The sequence below is a fragment of the Poecilia reticulata genome, linkage group LG7 (genome assembly GCF_000633615.1).
Source record: "Poecilia reticulata strain Guanapo linkage group LG7, Guppy_female_1.0+MT, whole genome shotgun sequence".
NCBI classification, from domain to species: Eukaryota; Metazoa; Chordata; class Actinopteri; order Cyprinodontiformes; family Poeciliidae; genus Poecilia; species Poecilia reticulata.
The window spans coordinates 24,596,047-24,613,446 of NC_024337.1; the positions used below are offsets into that span (position 1 = coordinate 24,596,047).

Here is a 17,400-nt window from a genome sequence, read left to right on the forward strand (position 1 = left end):
AGGGACAAACATAGGGACAAACAGGGACAAACATAGGGACAAACAGGGACAAACGTAGCTAAGCGAAGATCGAAACTGAGAAGTAGGCGGCGATGTGCAACTGCGCAGTCTCGATCACCGAGAGGTGGCGCTGCTGAGCCACAGTGATCCCTGGAAGACGGAGGAGGATCCTGACATTGTGCCGGGAGTAAGCAGCAGGTTTCAGCCACGGCGAACACCCGGTGTCCAAATAAACAACCTGTCTTCTCATAGTCCAAAATAACTTTTTTTATTATATTTTGCCACTGACACAGTGAAAACAATTTGCCTCAACACAAACAAAAATGCAGCAAAAAATACTTCAGGGAAAAAGTACAAATGGAATGACATTGAAATGGAAGATCTGTACAATTTTTTTGGTCTACTGACCAAAAAAATTGGTCACTGCCCTGAATACTGGGTAGTTTCACTGCCCAGTATTCAGGACTATTGGAAGCAAAACAATATTTTGTCTGTGCCCCTTCCATGCAAAGTGATGTGTTTGTGCACAAATGAATGAATTACCTACATTTTGTTGATGATAATCTTCTAAACATGAGTTGCATTTTCTTTTGTGATTGCATGCCAAGCTGTTCTGTAAACGTTTTAATGTTTTTGATTCAAATAATAAAAATAAGGACGGATTCCACAAAAATCCAAGAAGAAGCTGACGTCATTATACGCGACACTTACACCCCGGTGAGTAGAAACCTGTATCTGTCAAAAATGTTTTTGTACTCTAAAACCAAAAAATAACTCCAAAGTGTTACGTTATAAAGTTATTGATGGTAGCTCGGTCATCCGAGAGGGACTCAGAGTAGAGCCGCTGCTCCTCCACGTCGAGAGGAGCCAGTTGAGGTGGCTCGGGCATCTGGTCAGGATGCGGACGCCTCCCTGGTGAGGTGTYCCGGGCACGTCCCACCGGGAGGAGGCCTCGGGGAAGACCCAGAACACGCTCCACACACTATGGCTCTCGGCTGGCCTGGGAACGCCTTGGGGTTCCCCCGGAGGAGCTGGAAGAAGTGGCTGGGGAGAGGGRAGTCTGGGYCTCCCTTCTGAAGCTGCTGCCCCCGCGACCCGACCCCGGATAAGCGGAAGGAAATGGATGGATGGATGGATGGATGAATGGATGTTTGCCATCCTAAGAGACAAACATCCCTTACCTCTTAGGATGTTTGCCATACAAACACATGGAGTTTCAAAATAATGGACAACATCTTGTTTCAATCATCTAGACCAGTGGTTCTTAACCTTTTTTGAGGTACCGAACCCCCCAGTTTCATATGCGCATTCACCGAACCCTTCTTATTCCTCCTCCTCCACTCCACCCCCGACACACAACATACTTTGCGGTATTCTGATTTAGTAATGTAATTATATTAGCTGTGTTACCACCCCCACGCCACTAGAGGCAGTAGCAACCCCGAAAAGATGCGACTAAGGAGCAGATTTAGACTATAGAATTTGGTAAAAAGAGTGGAACTCCTTGAATCAGTGCTCCTCCGCAGCACTGATTGGCTAAGCTATGCAACGTGATCCTCTGCAGCAAGTGATGGCAAAGCGGCGCGTCATCACGACTTTACACAAGTGTGTCTTTACCTCCGCGGCAGAGGCTCCGCCTACTCACCGAACCCCTGGGGTTCGATCGAACCCAGGTTAAGAACCACTGATCCAGACCAACAATGGAAATTTTGACACTAAGAATGAAAAATATCTGGACACACCCATCACTGAATGTGATATAGTACAACAGCTGATGCTTCTTTGCCATTTTTGATCATCTGTAACAAAACATACTCATGCCAAGAATGAAACAGGTTCATCACACCATTGATTGTTGCAGCCCTTTAAATCCACATCAACTTGTCATTATGTGATCAATGGATTCCTGTAGTAAAGGAACTCGGCACGAAGACTTGTTTATTCATCACTGCCACAAAGTGATTTGGAAAGGTTTCATTTCAAAATGATTGCATTTTGTTTGCTCTCTATACTTTGAATGAATTTCACTCAATAGCTGCATATTAATTGGCTCCATTTATCTTGTAAAATGAATGAGTCACCAAGAATTCACCCATTTCTCTGTGGGGTTTAGCATGAGTTATGTAAAACAATCAGACAAAACAACTTGTTTCTTTAATCTTTAGCTTCAGATGACTTCATAGTATTCCTCTCAATTTAAACAATTGTGACTCTATGACTACTGAAGAAAAGGGATTTTCGAGCTGGTTTGGAGTTTTCTGCAGAGAATTTGGAGAAGCCAGTGAAAGAATGGGAGAATAACATCCTGTTTATTGACGGCAAACATGAAATCTCTGAATGTCACTGCAAACACCAACTTTAGAGTAAGAATAATAGGGCATCTCACAAAAAAACATGCCAAAAATTATATTTGTAGGTGGGAAAATCATGGTTTGATTTACTATGAAGTATTGTTTTCATATTAATTCCAATTTCATCCATAATTTTATTTGTGAAATTATGAGCTCTAACTCTTTGTATTTGTGAATTACTTGGATTACATCCGTTTTATTTCTTTTGCCCCATTAAAAAAAAAAAAGTTAAATTAAGAACATTGATGTGTTCAATACTTAGTTTGCTGACTTTATTTCTTTGGCAGTAACAGTAGAAACGTCCATCATTTTATGCAACGTATGCCTCTTAAATATAATGATGTCTGAAATACAAGCATATGCAGTATTAAACTATGGGCAACACCTTGTTTCAATAATCCAAAAAAAAAAAAAAAAAAAAAGGATGGAAACCTTGATAAGAATGAAAAATATCTGGACACACCCATCACTGAAGGTGATATAGTACAACAGCTGATGCTTCTTTGCCGTTTTTGATAATCTGTAACAAAACAAACTCATGCCAAGAATGAAACAGGTTCATCGCACCATTGATTGTTGAAGCCATTTAAATCCAGAACAACTTGTTCTTATGTGATCAATGGATTCTTGTAGTAAAGGAACTCGGCCAAAAGACTTGCATAATCTTCACTGCCAGAAACAGTGATTTGGAAAGGTTTCATTTCAAAATGGTTGCATCTACCTCTCCATCTTTGAATGAATTTCGATCTACAGCTGCATATTAATTGGCTCCATTTATCATGTAAAGTGAATTATGATCCCACCAGTTTCAATTCCTGAAAAGGAAAGACATAGCATCATAACATAGGCACAACACTGATTGTTTCATGTTAATTGAAAGAGCAGTTTAAAATGCCCAGCATGTTGGTCTGAAATCAGTGTGATGGTGATACTGGCATGAACATGATATAAGATTTCTTTGCAGCTTGTGATTGTAACTCTTGGTGGAATCAATCACCAAGAATTCACCTGTCACTCTGTGGCTTCTAACATGGGTTATGTAAAACAATCAGACAAAACAACTTGTAACCTTCATCTTTAGCTTCAGATGACTTTATGGCATCTTCTCAATTTAAACAATTGTGAAACATGGGATGATTTCTGAAGAGTTTATTTCAACAGATTTTTTCAAACCATCAGGGTTGCATTCAGAAACCACAGCAACCAACATTAGATTTTTTTTAAAACACAATCAAGCAAAGATCTGATAAGGCCACAACATGATTAGATAAAATGTAAAGACTCAAATGTTTCCATCAGACCTGCAAGGCAGAGATGAGAGGAGGAAGCAGAGGAATTTTCTGGAGAAACAATAAATAAAGGTGTATCAAAACATTCAACCAAAACGCAACCCTAAATGAAATAAATAGAAAGGGAGTTTCTCCATCATCTCAAGTAATAAAAATAAAATGTAAACACTTTAAATGTGCAGAGCTGGTTCTTTAAATGCAGCAGACCGATAGTCGTTATTAAAGGCCGAGTAAAATTTGATGACGATACAGTTTTGAAAATTATAAAAGGCCTTTAACCTTCCAATTTAATAAACAAAAGCAATTAAAAGAAACTATAAAATAAATATGCATTACTAAATTTAAAATTTTTCTGAAACAAACCTTGTCTGTGACCGTTTCACTAAATGTTTTTCTAATTTCTGTGTTCTGTATAAAAAGCTATTTTCTGGGCTCTTGTATAAAAATATACTTATCATGTAACAGTCATCTTTGTTTACTTCTCATGTGCAACAGGGTGCAGCCGTCTGTCTCTCTCCGCTCACTGAAAGTTAAGCTGAGTCTTAGCTTTCTTGAGTCCATTCATGTGAGCGTTTGTTTCCTTGGAGCTGCAGCCATCACTGTCCTCGCCTTCGTTGTTGGTGCACCAGCTGGGTTTCAGAGGAGTCAGCTCAGGTGCTATGACATCTCCATCCTACAGGTAAGAAACAAATGTTTGGTATGAGATTTGCAAGAATGCAGAGCCTCCAGAATTAAAACACCAGTAAAAGGTTGGGTAGTTTTACCATTATTAAATTAAATGCAAATGTTAACTTATTTTTACTATAACACCCATCTATACCACCATCAGGCACTGGTGTATTGTTCCAGTTTTGCTTGTATCCATCCATCCATATTACTATAAATGTATTTGAGAGTGCTGCTGCAAAAAAATGGGACAAAACTGCCAGAACACTTTGAGCTTTCAGTGTGTGCTTTCTTGAAGTGCAAACATGGCGCATGGGTTATGAGCGCTGAACAAACACGCAAAACAGTATCTGATGGGGAAATGCAAATCAACATAACAGGATCATATAGTTTGTTCCATTTCCAAAAACCAGTCTGAAAAATTGTAAGATTGAGAAAAGCCTGCGGCTTCATGAGCAGAAGATGGTAGAACTACAACATGTTCATCTTTATGAGGGTTTTTGTCATAGTATGACTAAATTAAAGAGTAATATCTTAAGTTGTGTCAACAACAAATGTGCGTCGTGTTCATTAGTTTATTTTTTTTATAGAAAGTTACTAAAAAAAGTAACATCTGACATAATGCATATTAAGGTTTATTGGGTTTAGTTAATACTTTGAACTAATAGGCCTCTGACACCATCCATACATATTGAGTAGTGCTCTGTTACTGCAGAGCCTTAGAAAAGGAGGAAAATCTGCTTTTTAATGTTATAACATAACATTAAAATGTTAAATATCTGACCAACTGTTTATGCCATGCAGTCTGCAGAAATACCTGAGGCTTTGAGAAGTTCCTGTCCATGCACCACTGAACAAAGTGCTTCTTGGCGGCCTCCAGGGTTCTCTCATCCGTCTTCTTACAGTACACCCTGACCAGCTGTTCAGCAAAGTGCTCTGGGAGAAGTTTAGATACCTACAAGGAATGACGGCACCACATAAATTATCTTTGGTAATTAAGTTCAAAACAGAGGCAGAAAAATTTTAGACATTTATGTCAAACTGCTGTCTTTGGGGGTAATAACTTTCAGATCGATTCCTGGTCCAAAATGGCTAAATCAAGTGGCTAATCTTGTTAGCAAGCAAATAGGTTCTACAGAGGCCTGATAATGAAAGAGGTACAGTGGATTTGATTTTACGTTAAATCTTTACCTGGTTTTTATTGATTTTTATGGCTTTTGTTGGGTCATCCTTGCAGTAAAAACGAACGTTATTGATGGGGTTCTTTTCCTTCATCCCATAGTCCATCATGATAACCTACAAGAAAAGAATATTTCACCAAATAAAAACAGACAAAAAACCTCAACTGTTTTCCCCCAAAAAATTAACTCCTAAAGTTTTGCAGAAATAGATTTTTTTTTTTTTTTTTTTACAAAACTCACGCTGACAACAAAGTCCTCTGGCTTAAGATCAACATCATGAGAGCCACTGTGGGGAATGGACTGAGCCAAATCTGCCTCCCAGCTGTGAATATTTTCCTTAAGGTAAGAAAATAATTGATAAAGTGAGAAGACATCTCTATTTAAACATTAAGATGAAACACAAAAACTAGTGCAGTAAATCTGAGTTTTTATAAATTATTTTTCATTATTTCTGCTCCTTTTAGTTTATTTCCCAGTTTCCAGAATGTAACTTAATGCAGCCCGACAGTGTGTAATTTCAAAATATGCAAACAATTCAGGCATCTTAGCCTTCTAATTACTTACATTTACAAAACAGCTGTCCAATTACAAACAAACCTGAGTGACGGTCAAGGCTTTGTCCGGCTGGGTTTGCCCCAGACACTTGTAGAGTTTCCGGCAGATGATTTTGTGCAGTATCATCTTTGCTTCTGCAAGCTCTGGAGAGGATGAGTTCAGGATCTGTTCAAACACGTTATCTACAAAACAAAGAGAGAGAAGAAAAAGTTATGTCAACTCAAGAAACTTATCCAATTCATTGAGACAGATAACCACAAGAGAAAACTTGAAATTAATGGTAAAAGACCATTAACTTCAAGACTGGCATACCTTTGTGTTCATGGTTTTTCTAAATTATAGTCATGGAGCCTAATTTACATTTGACAAGTATTATACCACCTCTCATTTAAGAAAAAGATGCAATGAAGGGAAAACAACTATATACTAAAAAGGTAAGTGACAAATGCAGCAGGTCATATTCTGACTTCACACTTTAAAGAGTCACATATAGGGACATGTGACTGACAGTTTATGTTACATCAACAGATCTGAGTAAGGAGTCACTATGACTGGCTGCATAGAGATGTGAAACACAGCGAGTCAGCTCTATAGAAAAAGATGCATCTTAATACATTTAAAACTCTTTAAAAATATATTTCAGGGAATCCATTAAAAAAAGTGAAATAACTTTCTTTACTGATTCGCTACGCAAAATGTGACATCTCTTACAGCAAATACAAAACTAAATGGTAATAAATTGGATTGCATAAGCAATCTAAAGATTTTTTCTTAAGGAAATTAGACAAATCCAGTGAACGGGCTGTAGCTTTGATTTTTCTTCATGTAAAGTTGCTCTAGTTTAATTTTGTATACAGATGTTACACAATTGGAGAGCTACTTCAATGACTGCTGTATCCCAGGTGCACAAAGGAATAAAAAAAAATGCTTGTGTCACTTTAAACAGTGAATGCAAACTTCTGGTTTTAACAGTATGTGTACAATCACAGGTATTGGAATAAATACTTAGTAGGATATTATATTCCAAGTGCCAAATTATGTATGTTGCCTGCTGGATGGGTTTTCACTTTCTTCAATGGAAATGTAAATTTTTTGTAGCTGAGATGTTAAAGCTCAAACAGTAGTTGGGACACTGATGAAGGAAAATAACGAACAGAAACATGGATTAATCATCATCATTGCATTATTCAACAACACTATTATTACTACATGTTTTTATCATATTGTGCTGTCTTAAAATCAACCCATGGCTTATCACAATCTATGATTTATTACCTCACAGCATATGTTTCAAAGGCTCATTCAGCTTTGACTAAAAGATTACATGTAAATTTACAGTGTTTATTTCTGACCTGTCAGCTTTGTGTAGGCCACCATGTCATCAATGGCTGTGGACAGAGTGAAGATTTTCCCCTCAGAACCTTCAACATGGATGTGCTGATCCGCTTTTAAAAATGCTTCTGTGATCCTGTGGATGTAGATCAAACTTATGAGGACTTCAGGAAAAACTGCTACATGGTCCAAGAAGGAAAAATCACAGTAACTGAGCAAAAGAAAAGAGAAATAACTCACATTGTCTCGATGATGTTGCCCACTTTGTGCTGGTAGGCTCTTCTGTGGAGACAGTTCCTAGTGTGGAACATGTCGTACAGATTGCCCACCTCCTGTTTAAAACCACATCCTGAATGTTAGTGACCGACTTTCACATTTTCTAACCTGTTAATTAAGAAATTAAAAAATAAAATTACACCTTGTCTCTTGTGCAGATGTGCTTCTGCCCATCCACTTCACAGACCCTTGCAAATTTTAGGAAGCGCCGATAATCAAAATTGTTCTGGATGCCTAAATGATAGCAATCCCTGAGGACAGAGAGCGAAACAAAAACATTATACAATAAGAATTGTATAATATATGCAATAGGAACATAATTCACATTAAATGTTGATTTAGCATTGAACTGTCAAATCCAAACAGTTCCCCACCTTGCAAAATAATCCCATTTATCCACATCAATACCGTTATTCTTGTTGGCGACAATCTCATAGAGGAAGGACTTGTCTTTAGAACGGCCTTTGTACGGCCACTGTGGAGAAGAAAAAAAAAACTAATGAGTTCATCATTGGTAAATATTGATTTAGGAGGCTGAAACATATGCTTTATGATTCAGGTGTGGTCATTTATGACGTCAATCCCTCTTCAACAAACACACTTGAAAATCCACATCAGTCCAAACACCTGTTGTATTACCCTTTTACTGTAAACATGTCCTGAAACTTTCCATCCAATGGATTGTGGTGGGTTTTGGTACTGCAACTAATGCCACCAGATTCTTTCATTTAAATTCAATTTAATGTTGGAGACAATATAAATAATAGATGGACATTTACGTTTGTCTGTGGAATTCTGCTGTGGTACATTGATGGAGCTGCTGACTTAATTTGGATTAAACAAAAGTGCAAATAATTGATATTCATTTTAATTGTATATTTTGATTTGTTGTTTAAGACTAGTTGTGGGTTTAAGTAGTGTTTCACTGGGGATGTTTCCCCGTAACGTATAATTACAGAGTGATCTTTTTAAATGTCCTGTCAGCTTAACATCTTTTAATACAAAAACACGGTGGACCACCGGTGGACAGCCTTGGCACCCCGACCACCGGGCTTAGCAAATTTTCTGGGGGAAACCTTGCATTATGTGTTGTAGTTTGGTTCTTATGTCCTGGATCGCTACTGCTGATGTGATCACATGACTGTCACATGATTTAAAATAGTGGTGTGCATAGCTTAACCGTTTTATAAAAGAGCCAAGAACTAGAAACGTCACCTCTGTGATTTGGAACAGTGGGGGTTGCTGCAAGTTTTATTATGTTAAATTAAAGACATTTTATAATCTTACTTTTATAGCCATGTGAACTTAAAAAATCCTAAAGCATTTTGGAGATTTAATTTGGGGGACAAAAATGCCATCAGAGTGCTTTACCTTTGCAATTTTGGGCCACAAAGTAAAAAGTTTGGACTCCACTGGGTAGGATTTTATAAGGCCCAAACTTGAGAAGATTAAATAATTTTTTTAGACTTTTCAGAAACTATGAATGTTGCAATAACACAGCCAGGAATAGTGATACAGAGTGTGCGCAGTTTGGTGTCTTCAACACATTGATCACCTTTTTTCCTCGACCTGAGCTGCTCTCTGTCGGTCCTGCGATCTGCTCCTTGATAAAGTCCAGGTCCTCTGGCAGCACCAGACCGTGCTCCTCCATGACCGGTCTCAGGCGGTTGTCAGCCACAAGGTAGTCAAACATTTTTAGAGAGGCAGCCTCGTGCTGCAAGATACAAAAACGTATTTAAAAAAGGAACAGGTTCAACATCATAAAATCAGCAGAATGTGAACGGATGACGACTTCCGGTTTGAACAGAAGGAGCTCAGCTGATATTACAGATAACAGCAGCTGTTGCAAACTCTTCTTTTACTCACGTTTGTAAAGACTCTGTATAGTCGTTCTCAAGTCTGTATCAGTCTGGGCCATAAAATGCGCCGTTACCTCAACAACTGACATTAACAGCTTTGTGCAGAAGCCCTGGCTGACAGAAATGCTTACCTTCCTCAATTAAAATCTTCAGATCTATAAATTCACAATATGGTTGAATCCAGCAGGCAGGACTTTCTGGCATACTTGAGTTTTTACATCTATTAAAACATTTATGTTGTAGTAAACTGGCTTCCACACAGTGGTCCAAGTCTTTTTCCCCACCAAGCTAATACTTCAAACCATCTTCCCTGTGAAATGACCAAAAAGCACAGATATAAATGGAAGATCTTTGTTCCTGATTTAATGTGGTGGAAAATTGATCAGGATAATTATAATATTATGGTCATGCCTTTATTTTAATGACAAATGTCAGTTGTATACCAACAACAGCAGTCATTTGATTTACAGCTGAACTCTTACAGTGTGACTTTTTTGACATCTCCTTAGCTGCCAAATTATTTGGTTGTGACTCATAATTACAGCTGAAATTGGCTTCAACCAAACAAGGAACACCCTGTCTTGATACTGGTGAGCAAACAGACAAGAAAAACCAGACCATGCACCTCGTGGAGAGGAAAAATAGAAGAAAAATAAATAAATAAATAAGTCTTACCTTCCAGTTAATTCCTGGACGTGCTTTGGGTATAAACATGCCATCGAACATATGTGAAAAAGGTCCATGTCCTGGAAGGGGAAGAACACAGCAATACTGGTTTTAACTAGATCTTGCTAGTTTCAGAGGCAACTAGCAAGTTGAAACACATTATCAGCAACTCCTCTTCTGTTCTTACACCCAGAAACTGAAGCCAAAGAAGTGGGAAACATCTGAGATGAAACCCACAAAGAAGTTCAGTGTTAAACCAAAATAAATAATTTTAGCTTGATTAGACTGGGTTGTGCAATAAATCAATCTCTGAGCTGCACATAGCTTTAGACACTCAGCTTTTATGTAAACATACTTCAGGATGTGCTTATAACTACATTACTTCAAAATTTAAGACAAACTAATCCGTGAGTGGACACAACAACAGTTGATGTGGAGCAACGGGCTTTTAAAAAGAATAGTAAAGCCTCTTCCTTTCCTCATTAGAAAAGGGTCAACATCCAAACTAAAGCTAACTAATACCAAGTCCCTAAAAGTTCAGAGTGCTGCTCGTCTCCAGACCGATACTGTGAAGTCGTATGCCCAGAGCAGCACTGACCAAGGTCGTGGCAGAGTCCAGCGATCTGCACGCAGAGAATGTCCCTGCGAGAGATGAGGAGCTCCGGCTGCTTCTCGTTGAGAGCTTGAACAAGTCGTCCGGCCAAGTAGCCAACCCTGTAATCAGCCAAAAACACAACAAAGTGTCACGAGAGAGACACAGCGGTTTTTTCACTTGGCCAGCTTGACATATCTGGCCAAGTGAAAACAAACATTTCCATTTTAAAATGCAGCGCCTTGGTGAAGCCTCCACACCCTGTCATTTTGTTGCACATAGTAATATTTTTTATGTGGCAGGTCAGCATTTCCATTTCACGTGCATTGTAAAGTGAAAATAAAAGAACAGGTAGGTTATAAATCTCTCATTTATAGCCTCAATGTGGGGAAATTCACGTGTCACAAGAGCAAGTTATGGTCAAGCACATTCACCTTGAAGGTTTTTAAAGATATATAATTAAACATATGTGTGAATAAAAAAATTTATTATTTACAAGAACTGGAAAAAAAACTGCAAACAACTGGGATGAGCAATTTTTTTTTTTTTTTTTTTGGAGCAGTGATCGTTATAATGTCTTACAAGTCCTGGGAGGAACAATCTGTATGTTTGAAAATATTGAAAATTGCTGTTCTGAGACACTACATCCAGTCTGAATGAGTGTTTTTTTTTCCCAGTAGTTAGGGGGAAAAAAATCTCTAAACATGCAAAGCAAGGAGAGGTGCAGCTGTAATTGCAGCAAAAGGTACAGCTGCAAATGATTGTGACTCAGTGTCTGAATACAAATGCATGCTCCAGAATTAAGATTGTATTTGTAAATGTGTGTGAAATTATTTTCTTCTCACATAGCAATAACACACTTTGTTTTGGTTTATCAACTACAAACCCAAATAAATTAAATAAACTAAAAGCTTGTGGTTGCAACTTGACAAAATGAGACAAACCTTCCGGGGAACCGATAATTTTGCAAGGCACTGTGTGAGCATTTCTCTCCCAAATCCATTGCCTAAACCAGGGGTGTCAAACTCCAGTCCTGAAGGGCCGCTGTCCTGCAGTTTTTAGATGTGCCACAGGTACAAAACACCTGAATCAAATGGCTGAATTACCTCCTCAGTTCTCCAGAGCCTTGCTAATGACCTAATTATTCTATTAAGGTGTGGTGCAGCAGAGGCACTTCTAAAAGTTGCAGGACACCGGCCCTTGAGGACTGGAGTTTGACACCCCTGGCCTAAACTTAATTAACAGCAACTAGAAGCAGCATGTAGACATTTACCCAATACTGTGTTCAAAGCGGTTGTGGGACGCTCCAGGAAAAACGTGATACGTCCCTCCAAGCTGCTTGATGTTTCGAAGTCGTTGAAACTGAGGCGTGTCGATGATCTTGATGAGAAGCGGGTGCAGCTCCACGTGGCCGTGGATGGGATCATTGAAGACCTGACAAACGGGCAGTAAAAAGATATTAGAACAGGATCAGTTCTACTTTCACGATCAACAGCATGAAAAAGGGGTCAAAGGGGTCAAAACAGAAACACAGAGCAGTTTCTTCTTCCTTTGTGCCGTCTGTGTAGATGCCCTTGGACCTACAGTCTGCTTAATGTTATCTGAACAGCCTTGACAGTCTGTCTTAGTGGGAAAATGTTTACCTTGCTGGGTTCAGCTCCAATCTGCCACAGTTTCCTGAGGCTGTGCAGAATCTGCAGACGGTCACCGAGACACCTGAAGTGAACAATCAGAAGATTTTCCTTTAAAAACCTTCCTGAGCTACAGATTCAACGTAGAAGCAGAAAATGAAGTAGTGGTCACGTTTCCCTTTATCCACGATGCCATGTTGTTTTGTGGAAAGATGTAAAGGCTTACTTTATGCCAATCTTTTCCAGGTCTTCATCCTTGAGGTACCTCAGTCCCACACCTGTAATCTTCTCAGCTGAATCCCATCAGAACAAAAAGCGCAACGTCAGTAGACATGTACAAACCAAACATCCATGCTTGCCAAACGTCATGTTTGCCTTGCTAACAAGCATTATATTTATTTTCTGACCAACTAAAAGTAAAGCGAACCTCTGAACTTATCCTTCCACTCGTCAAGTCCTTCTCTTTGCAGGTACTGACAGGTTTCCTCGACTCCCCACCGCATGAAGCCGGAGTCCGGAGGCGAGCCTCGGACCACTGACACTCCCTTCTCCGGGGTTTTGAACTCCTCATCCGAGCTAGCAGCTGGCCCCATGGATCGCTTTCGACTCGCCATGTCGATCACAATAACAGGCGTTTAGCTGGTTGTCTGAATGAAGACGGGAATAAGTGAAGCCGGAAGCAGTTTCTCCACGCTGTCTGAGACGCAGCTGATTCGGCACCGAGAGTGGAGAAAGAAGGTGAAAATTACCCGGGTTTTGTCGTTTCGCCCGAGCAGCTAAGCTAGTTCAAAACACAAGCGACTTTCCGATTATTTATTTCAAAATAAAAGCCCACTTGCCCCACACCAGTGAAGCGACACGAAATCAAAATAGTTACCATCATTTGTTTATTTAAATACATGTTATAGTTAGCATGCTCAGGTTATCTTAACACAACTATTCTAACTCTGCTGTGTTCTCCTACTTTCTACAATGTTGATTATACTACAATTAAATTCTCTGTTAAGTTTTTTTCTCTTTATTTATCTTACCACTTAACAGCTGAACATGTTCTGCCAATAAAGTATTTTTCTCTCTTTATTGTTCTCAATTGTATTTGACAATAACCTGTTTCACGTAACACTCCCAGGCATGATAAGGTATCGTACAGTGATGACAAATGGCTTGAAAATCAGCCAGTCACAGGATTTGAACATGCTATGATAGGAAAAAAGAAAATCTATCAAAAACAGCAAGAAAATGTGTCATTTAAATTTGAAGTGTTGCTTGCCAACTACAATCACTAGTGAGTGTTTGTACTATTATTCTTTGTAAAAGAATGGTATGGGGAATTTCTGATCCAGTCCTTTTGAATAGTGCTCATGTCAATCACACACCACACCTCCAATTGTCCCACATTGCTGGAATTCTCTTGCAGTTGTGCAGAACATTATCGACTGACTTTCTGTTTCTTTTCTTGAAAGAGCCTATTGTCTCTTTCCTGGACATTCAAGTCATTCAAGAACCAAATGATGCAACTAACTTTATGCCTTTTCATCCCATAGATCTTAAGATTCAGAGTTTATGTGTCTACCTATGGATTTCTCTTTCTTTATCATACAGAACTTGTGTGGCACTTCTTGTTTTTAATTGTATTTCTTTTTTCTGATCTGGTCTCTGACATCCAGTTGGTCATTGAAAATGACATGGCATCTTGAGATGAGTTATGCTGAAAGTTTATTCCTGTTATAATGGAGTTGTCCTTTCCACGCCTGTCATATGCTCACTCCAGAAGAGGGATCATTAATAACTTATATTTACTGTGTATTCACTTGAACGACAAATGGCACATCAGGTTCAGCAGACAGAACATGAACAATTGAGCTTGAGTCTAAACAAGAAGTGTAAGTTTTTACATAAAATGTATGTGTGGTTATGTGTTTCGTGCATATTTGGTTAAAATGCATATTCTTCATTTGGTGAAGTAACTCTAGGTAGAGTAGCTGGAAATTTTACTGAAAATTCAGCAACATTATTGTAACAATAATATTCCTCAAGTACACATAAAAAGTATGGTGCAGGCAGTAAGTAGATGTAATTTCTTTAAAAACAACAACATAAAAACTCATGCAGATGTAACTGACTAAATTCAACTATTACCCACCTCTGGTTTATTTTTTGTAGGTTGCTCTTGAAGCACTGAAAAGCATTACAATGAAAATTTAGTAAATTGTTATTTAAAAAAAAAAATCTTTCCTTGGAAGCTCGTTTTTATTTTAATTTGGAAGTTGAACACTTTACTTCCGGTGTGACATGAGCAACCTTTTGACTGGTTATTTTGACGTATCTCAATTGACGCAGCGGGGCGGGGGAAAGTGTGTCGGTGAGCAAATGTAGCATTAGGAAATGTAACGATAATAAGTCGCATCCATAATTTTTAGTCTCCTCTCATTCCATAAAAAAAACAAAAAAAAAAACCAGGAACATTTATGCATCCAGCGCTGTATTGTTGGTAGGGCATTAACAACAATGTGTGTGAAGAACAAAGAAATCAATGCATACGTACTATGGATTACTTTAGTATAACGATCAAGAAGCACAACCAACATTTTGCGTTTTGTTTGCAAAGTGGGACTTTGGGGAGTTAGCAGTAAAAGCGGAAGTATGTGTCTGTTCTTTAGTCACATGAATGACTTGATTATTGTCTATTTTCAATTTATTGACGGTTAGACGTCCAAATTCCTAGGTGTCATTGAATGTACCAAAAAAAAAAAACAAACAAAACACTAGCTCGTTTGCGCACTTTAATTGGCTCATTGATTTACAGATTAATTCATTGATTTATTGATTTGGTTGACAACAGTGGGGCCATGATGACAACAACGAAGACTATGCAGGTTATAGACGTACGGAAATGAGTCGATCGTCTTGCAGACAAACGGTACAAGAGACGGACTCTAAAAATGAAAGCTTCACCCGCTTTACACAAAATATCCTGCTTTACAAAGTTTTCAGTGCTTTAAATTAACACACCATGCGCTTCCGCTCGTCATATTTTTTATAAATAAAAGCTTCCTTTCTAAATAAGACGCATCAAAACTGTATGTCTTTACGAGTTTAATCACAGCATATCCCTTATGCTGTGATTTTATAGAAGATAAAATATGATTATTTTGCCCTGTAATCACAGTAATGTGAAATGACATTCAATTAAAGCAGGGGGTGCCCAAAGTCGGTCCACCGGCATCCTGCATGTTTTAGTTCTCTCCCTAGTGGTAGTAACAACCTCCTCAGCAAGTCAATATTCTCCTCAGGGCCTCTAACGAGCCATCATTTGATGCAGGTGTGCTAAACCAGAGAGAGAACTAAAACTTGCAGGATGCCGGACCTCGAGGACCGACTTTGGACACCCCTGAATTAGAGTCACCATGAGCTAATGCCTGCACCACCATCATCCCAACGATTTTGATTTTGGTTGTGGTATTTCTGTGAAAAACTACTTAAGGATCAACATTAATTATGTTTCCTAGTATTTTTAGTTAAACTGTTTTATAGGGATGGGGCTTGCTTAGCTGTGTTTGTTGTAACGTCTGCTGATTGATATTTTGTTAAAGCTGCAACTGTGAGTTCAAACAGGTCCAAGAGGAAATGATATGAACCTTAAAATCAGTATTTCCCAACGCTGGTCCTCAAGGCACACTGACCTGCATGTTTTAGATGTTCCCCTGCTTCAGCACACATGATTTCAATTGATGACTGATTAACAGGGTTTTGCTGAATTGCAATCATCTGAATGGGATGTGTTGAAGCAGGGGAACATCTAAAACATGAAGGTCAGTGTGCCTTGAGGACCAGGGTTGGGAAACACTGTAATAAAAGGAACTGATAAATGTTTTTTCTGTTACTCCATTTATATATATAAAAAAAAATGAAGGACCATGGAGCTAATCATAAATAGGTATGTTCTTTATTAAATGATAAAATTAACCTTTGCGAAAATCCCATCAAAACATCTCAAATTTTCGAATTCTGTCTGCGAATATCTTTCATATTTCAATGTGTTTCAGCAATGACCACAAGATGGCACTGTAGCTCCGGTCTTGGATTGAATTAGCCTTCTTGTAAAATGCTGTAAAATGAGTTCCGTTAAGAATGCGAATCACTTTTATTTATTTTGCCAGCTGCTTTTTGTCGAGCCTGCATTTGTCTGGTCTGTTACGAAAAAGCAAAACAAAACATATTAATCTGTTAAAACAGATGTAAAATATTTACCTCCAAACAACAAGCTTTACTCACAAAGCTCACAAATGATGAAAGACAAAACTAAATGTTTGAAACAGAAATACTTTTTTAAATATATATATATATATATATATATATATATATATATATATATATATATATATATATATATATATAATGTCTACAAGTCCAAAACACACTACCACAAAAGACACAGACAATCAAATCCTGTTTTTCACAAGCCCAGGTTTTATTTTTATTCACTGATGTAATCTTAATTCTTAACCATATGCATTGTTTCTGCTGGGCCGACTCCCAGCATGTTAGTCTGAAACCCAGGTTTATGTCTTGAAACCTTTCCCTGAAGATGATTTTTTAGATGTTTTTAGGGATTTTAAGTAGAACTTTCTTAATGTGTTTAATCACTAGCGTTATTGTATTTACATGTATATAAGTGTGTCAGATGTTCATAATACTGGAAAAGCCTCTTAAGAGCAGAGCCTCTTAAAGTGGCCCATAAACATTTTTCACCCTTGTGCGCTCATTGGTACTTGTATCCACACGTGAGGCACCAAAGCAGAAAGCCTCTTAGCCTACAAGATTTACTTTGCTAAGTATTTGTCATTACTGCAGATATTTGCAATAGTTCAACATTTTTATAATCATTCGTCCACAATCCGTGCCACTTTGAGAGGTTGTCATCCAGATTAGACAGGCTCCTCAGTGCTTAAAAACTTCAGCCGTTCTCCTCTAAGCATCGACGGAGTATGTTTATTTAATG

At 38.3% G+C, this 17,400-nt stretch overlaps 1 protein-coding gene across 1 annotated transcript; it reads right to left on the reverse strand.

Annotated features, from left to right (window-relative positions):
* Positions 1-4,094: 4,094 nt before the first annotated feature.
* Positions 4,095-13,178, reverse strand: samhd1 (SAM domain and HD domain 1). The gene is made up of 16 exons (XM_008413871.2): positions 12,826-13,178; positions 12,625-12,691; positions 12,411-12,483; positions 12,041-12,201; positions 10,774-10,889; positions 10,185-10,255; positions 9,206-9,364; positions 8,025-8,125; positions 7,793-7,901; positions 7,615-7,706; positions 7,395-7,510; positions 6,085-6,224; positions 5,728-5,823; positions 5,498-5,602; positions 5,124-5,261; positions 4,095-4,313 (listed from the first exon to the last, which is right to left on the reverse strand). The coding sequence occupies exons 1-16, from the start codon at positions 13,010-13,012 to the stop codon at positions 4,161-4,163; spliced, it is 1,884 nt and encodes a 627-aa protein (XP_008412093.1). The 5' UTR covers positions 13,013-13,178; the 3' UTR covers positions 4,095-4,160.
* Between the last annotated feature and the right edge of the window lie 4,222 nt (positions 13,179-17,400).

Excerpts from the sequence above, each read along its gene's own strand:
- samhd1 (XM_008413871.2), bottom strand. The coding sequence starts at position 13,012 with ATGGCGAGTCGAAAGCGATCCATGGGGCCAGCTGCTAGCTCGGATGAG. Across the intron at positions 7,511-7,614 it reads GGCAACATCATCGAGACAAT|GATCACAGAAGCATTTTTAA; the intron begins GTGAGTTATTTC and ends CTACATCCACAG. Across the intron at positions 5,603-5,727 it reads CAGAGGACTTTGTTGTCAGC|GTTATCATGATGGACTATGG; the intron begins GTGAGTTTTGTA and ends CTTTTCTTGTAG.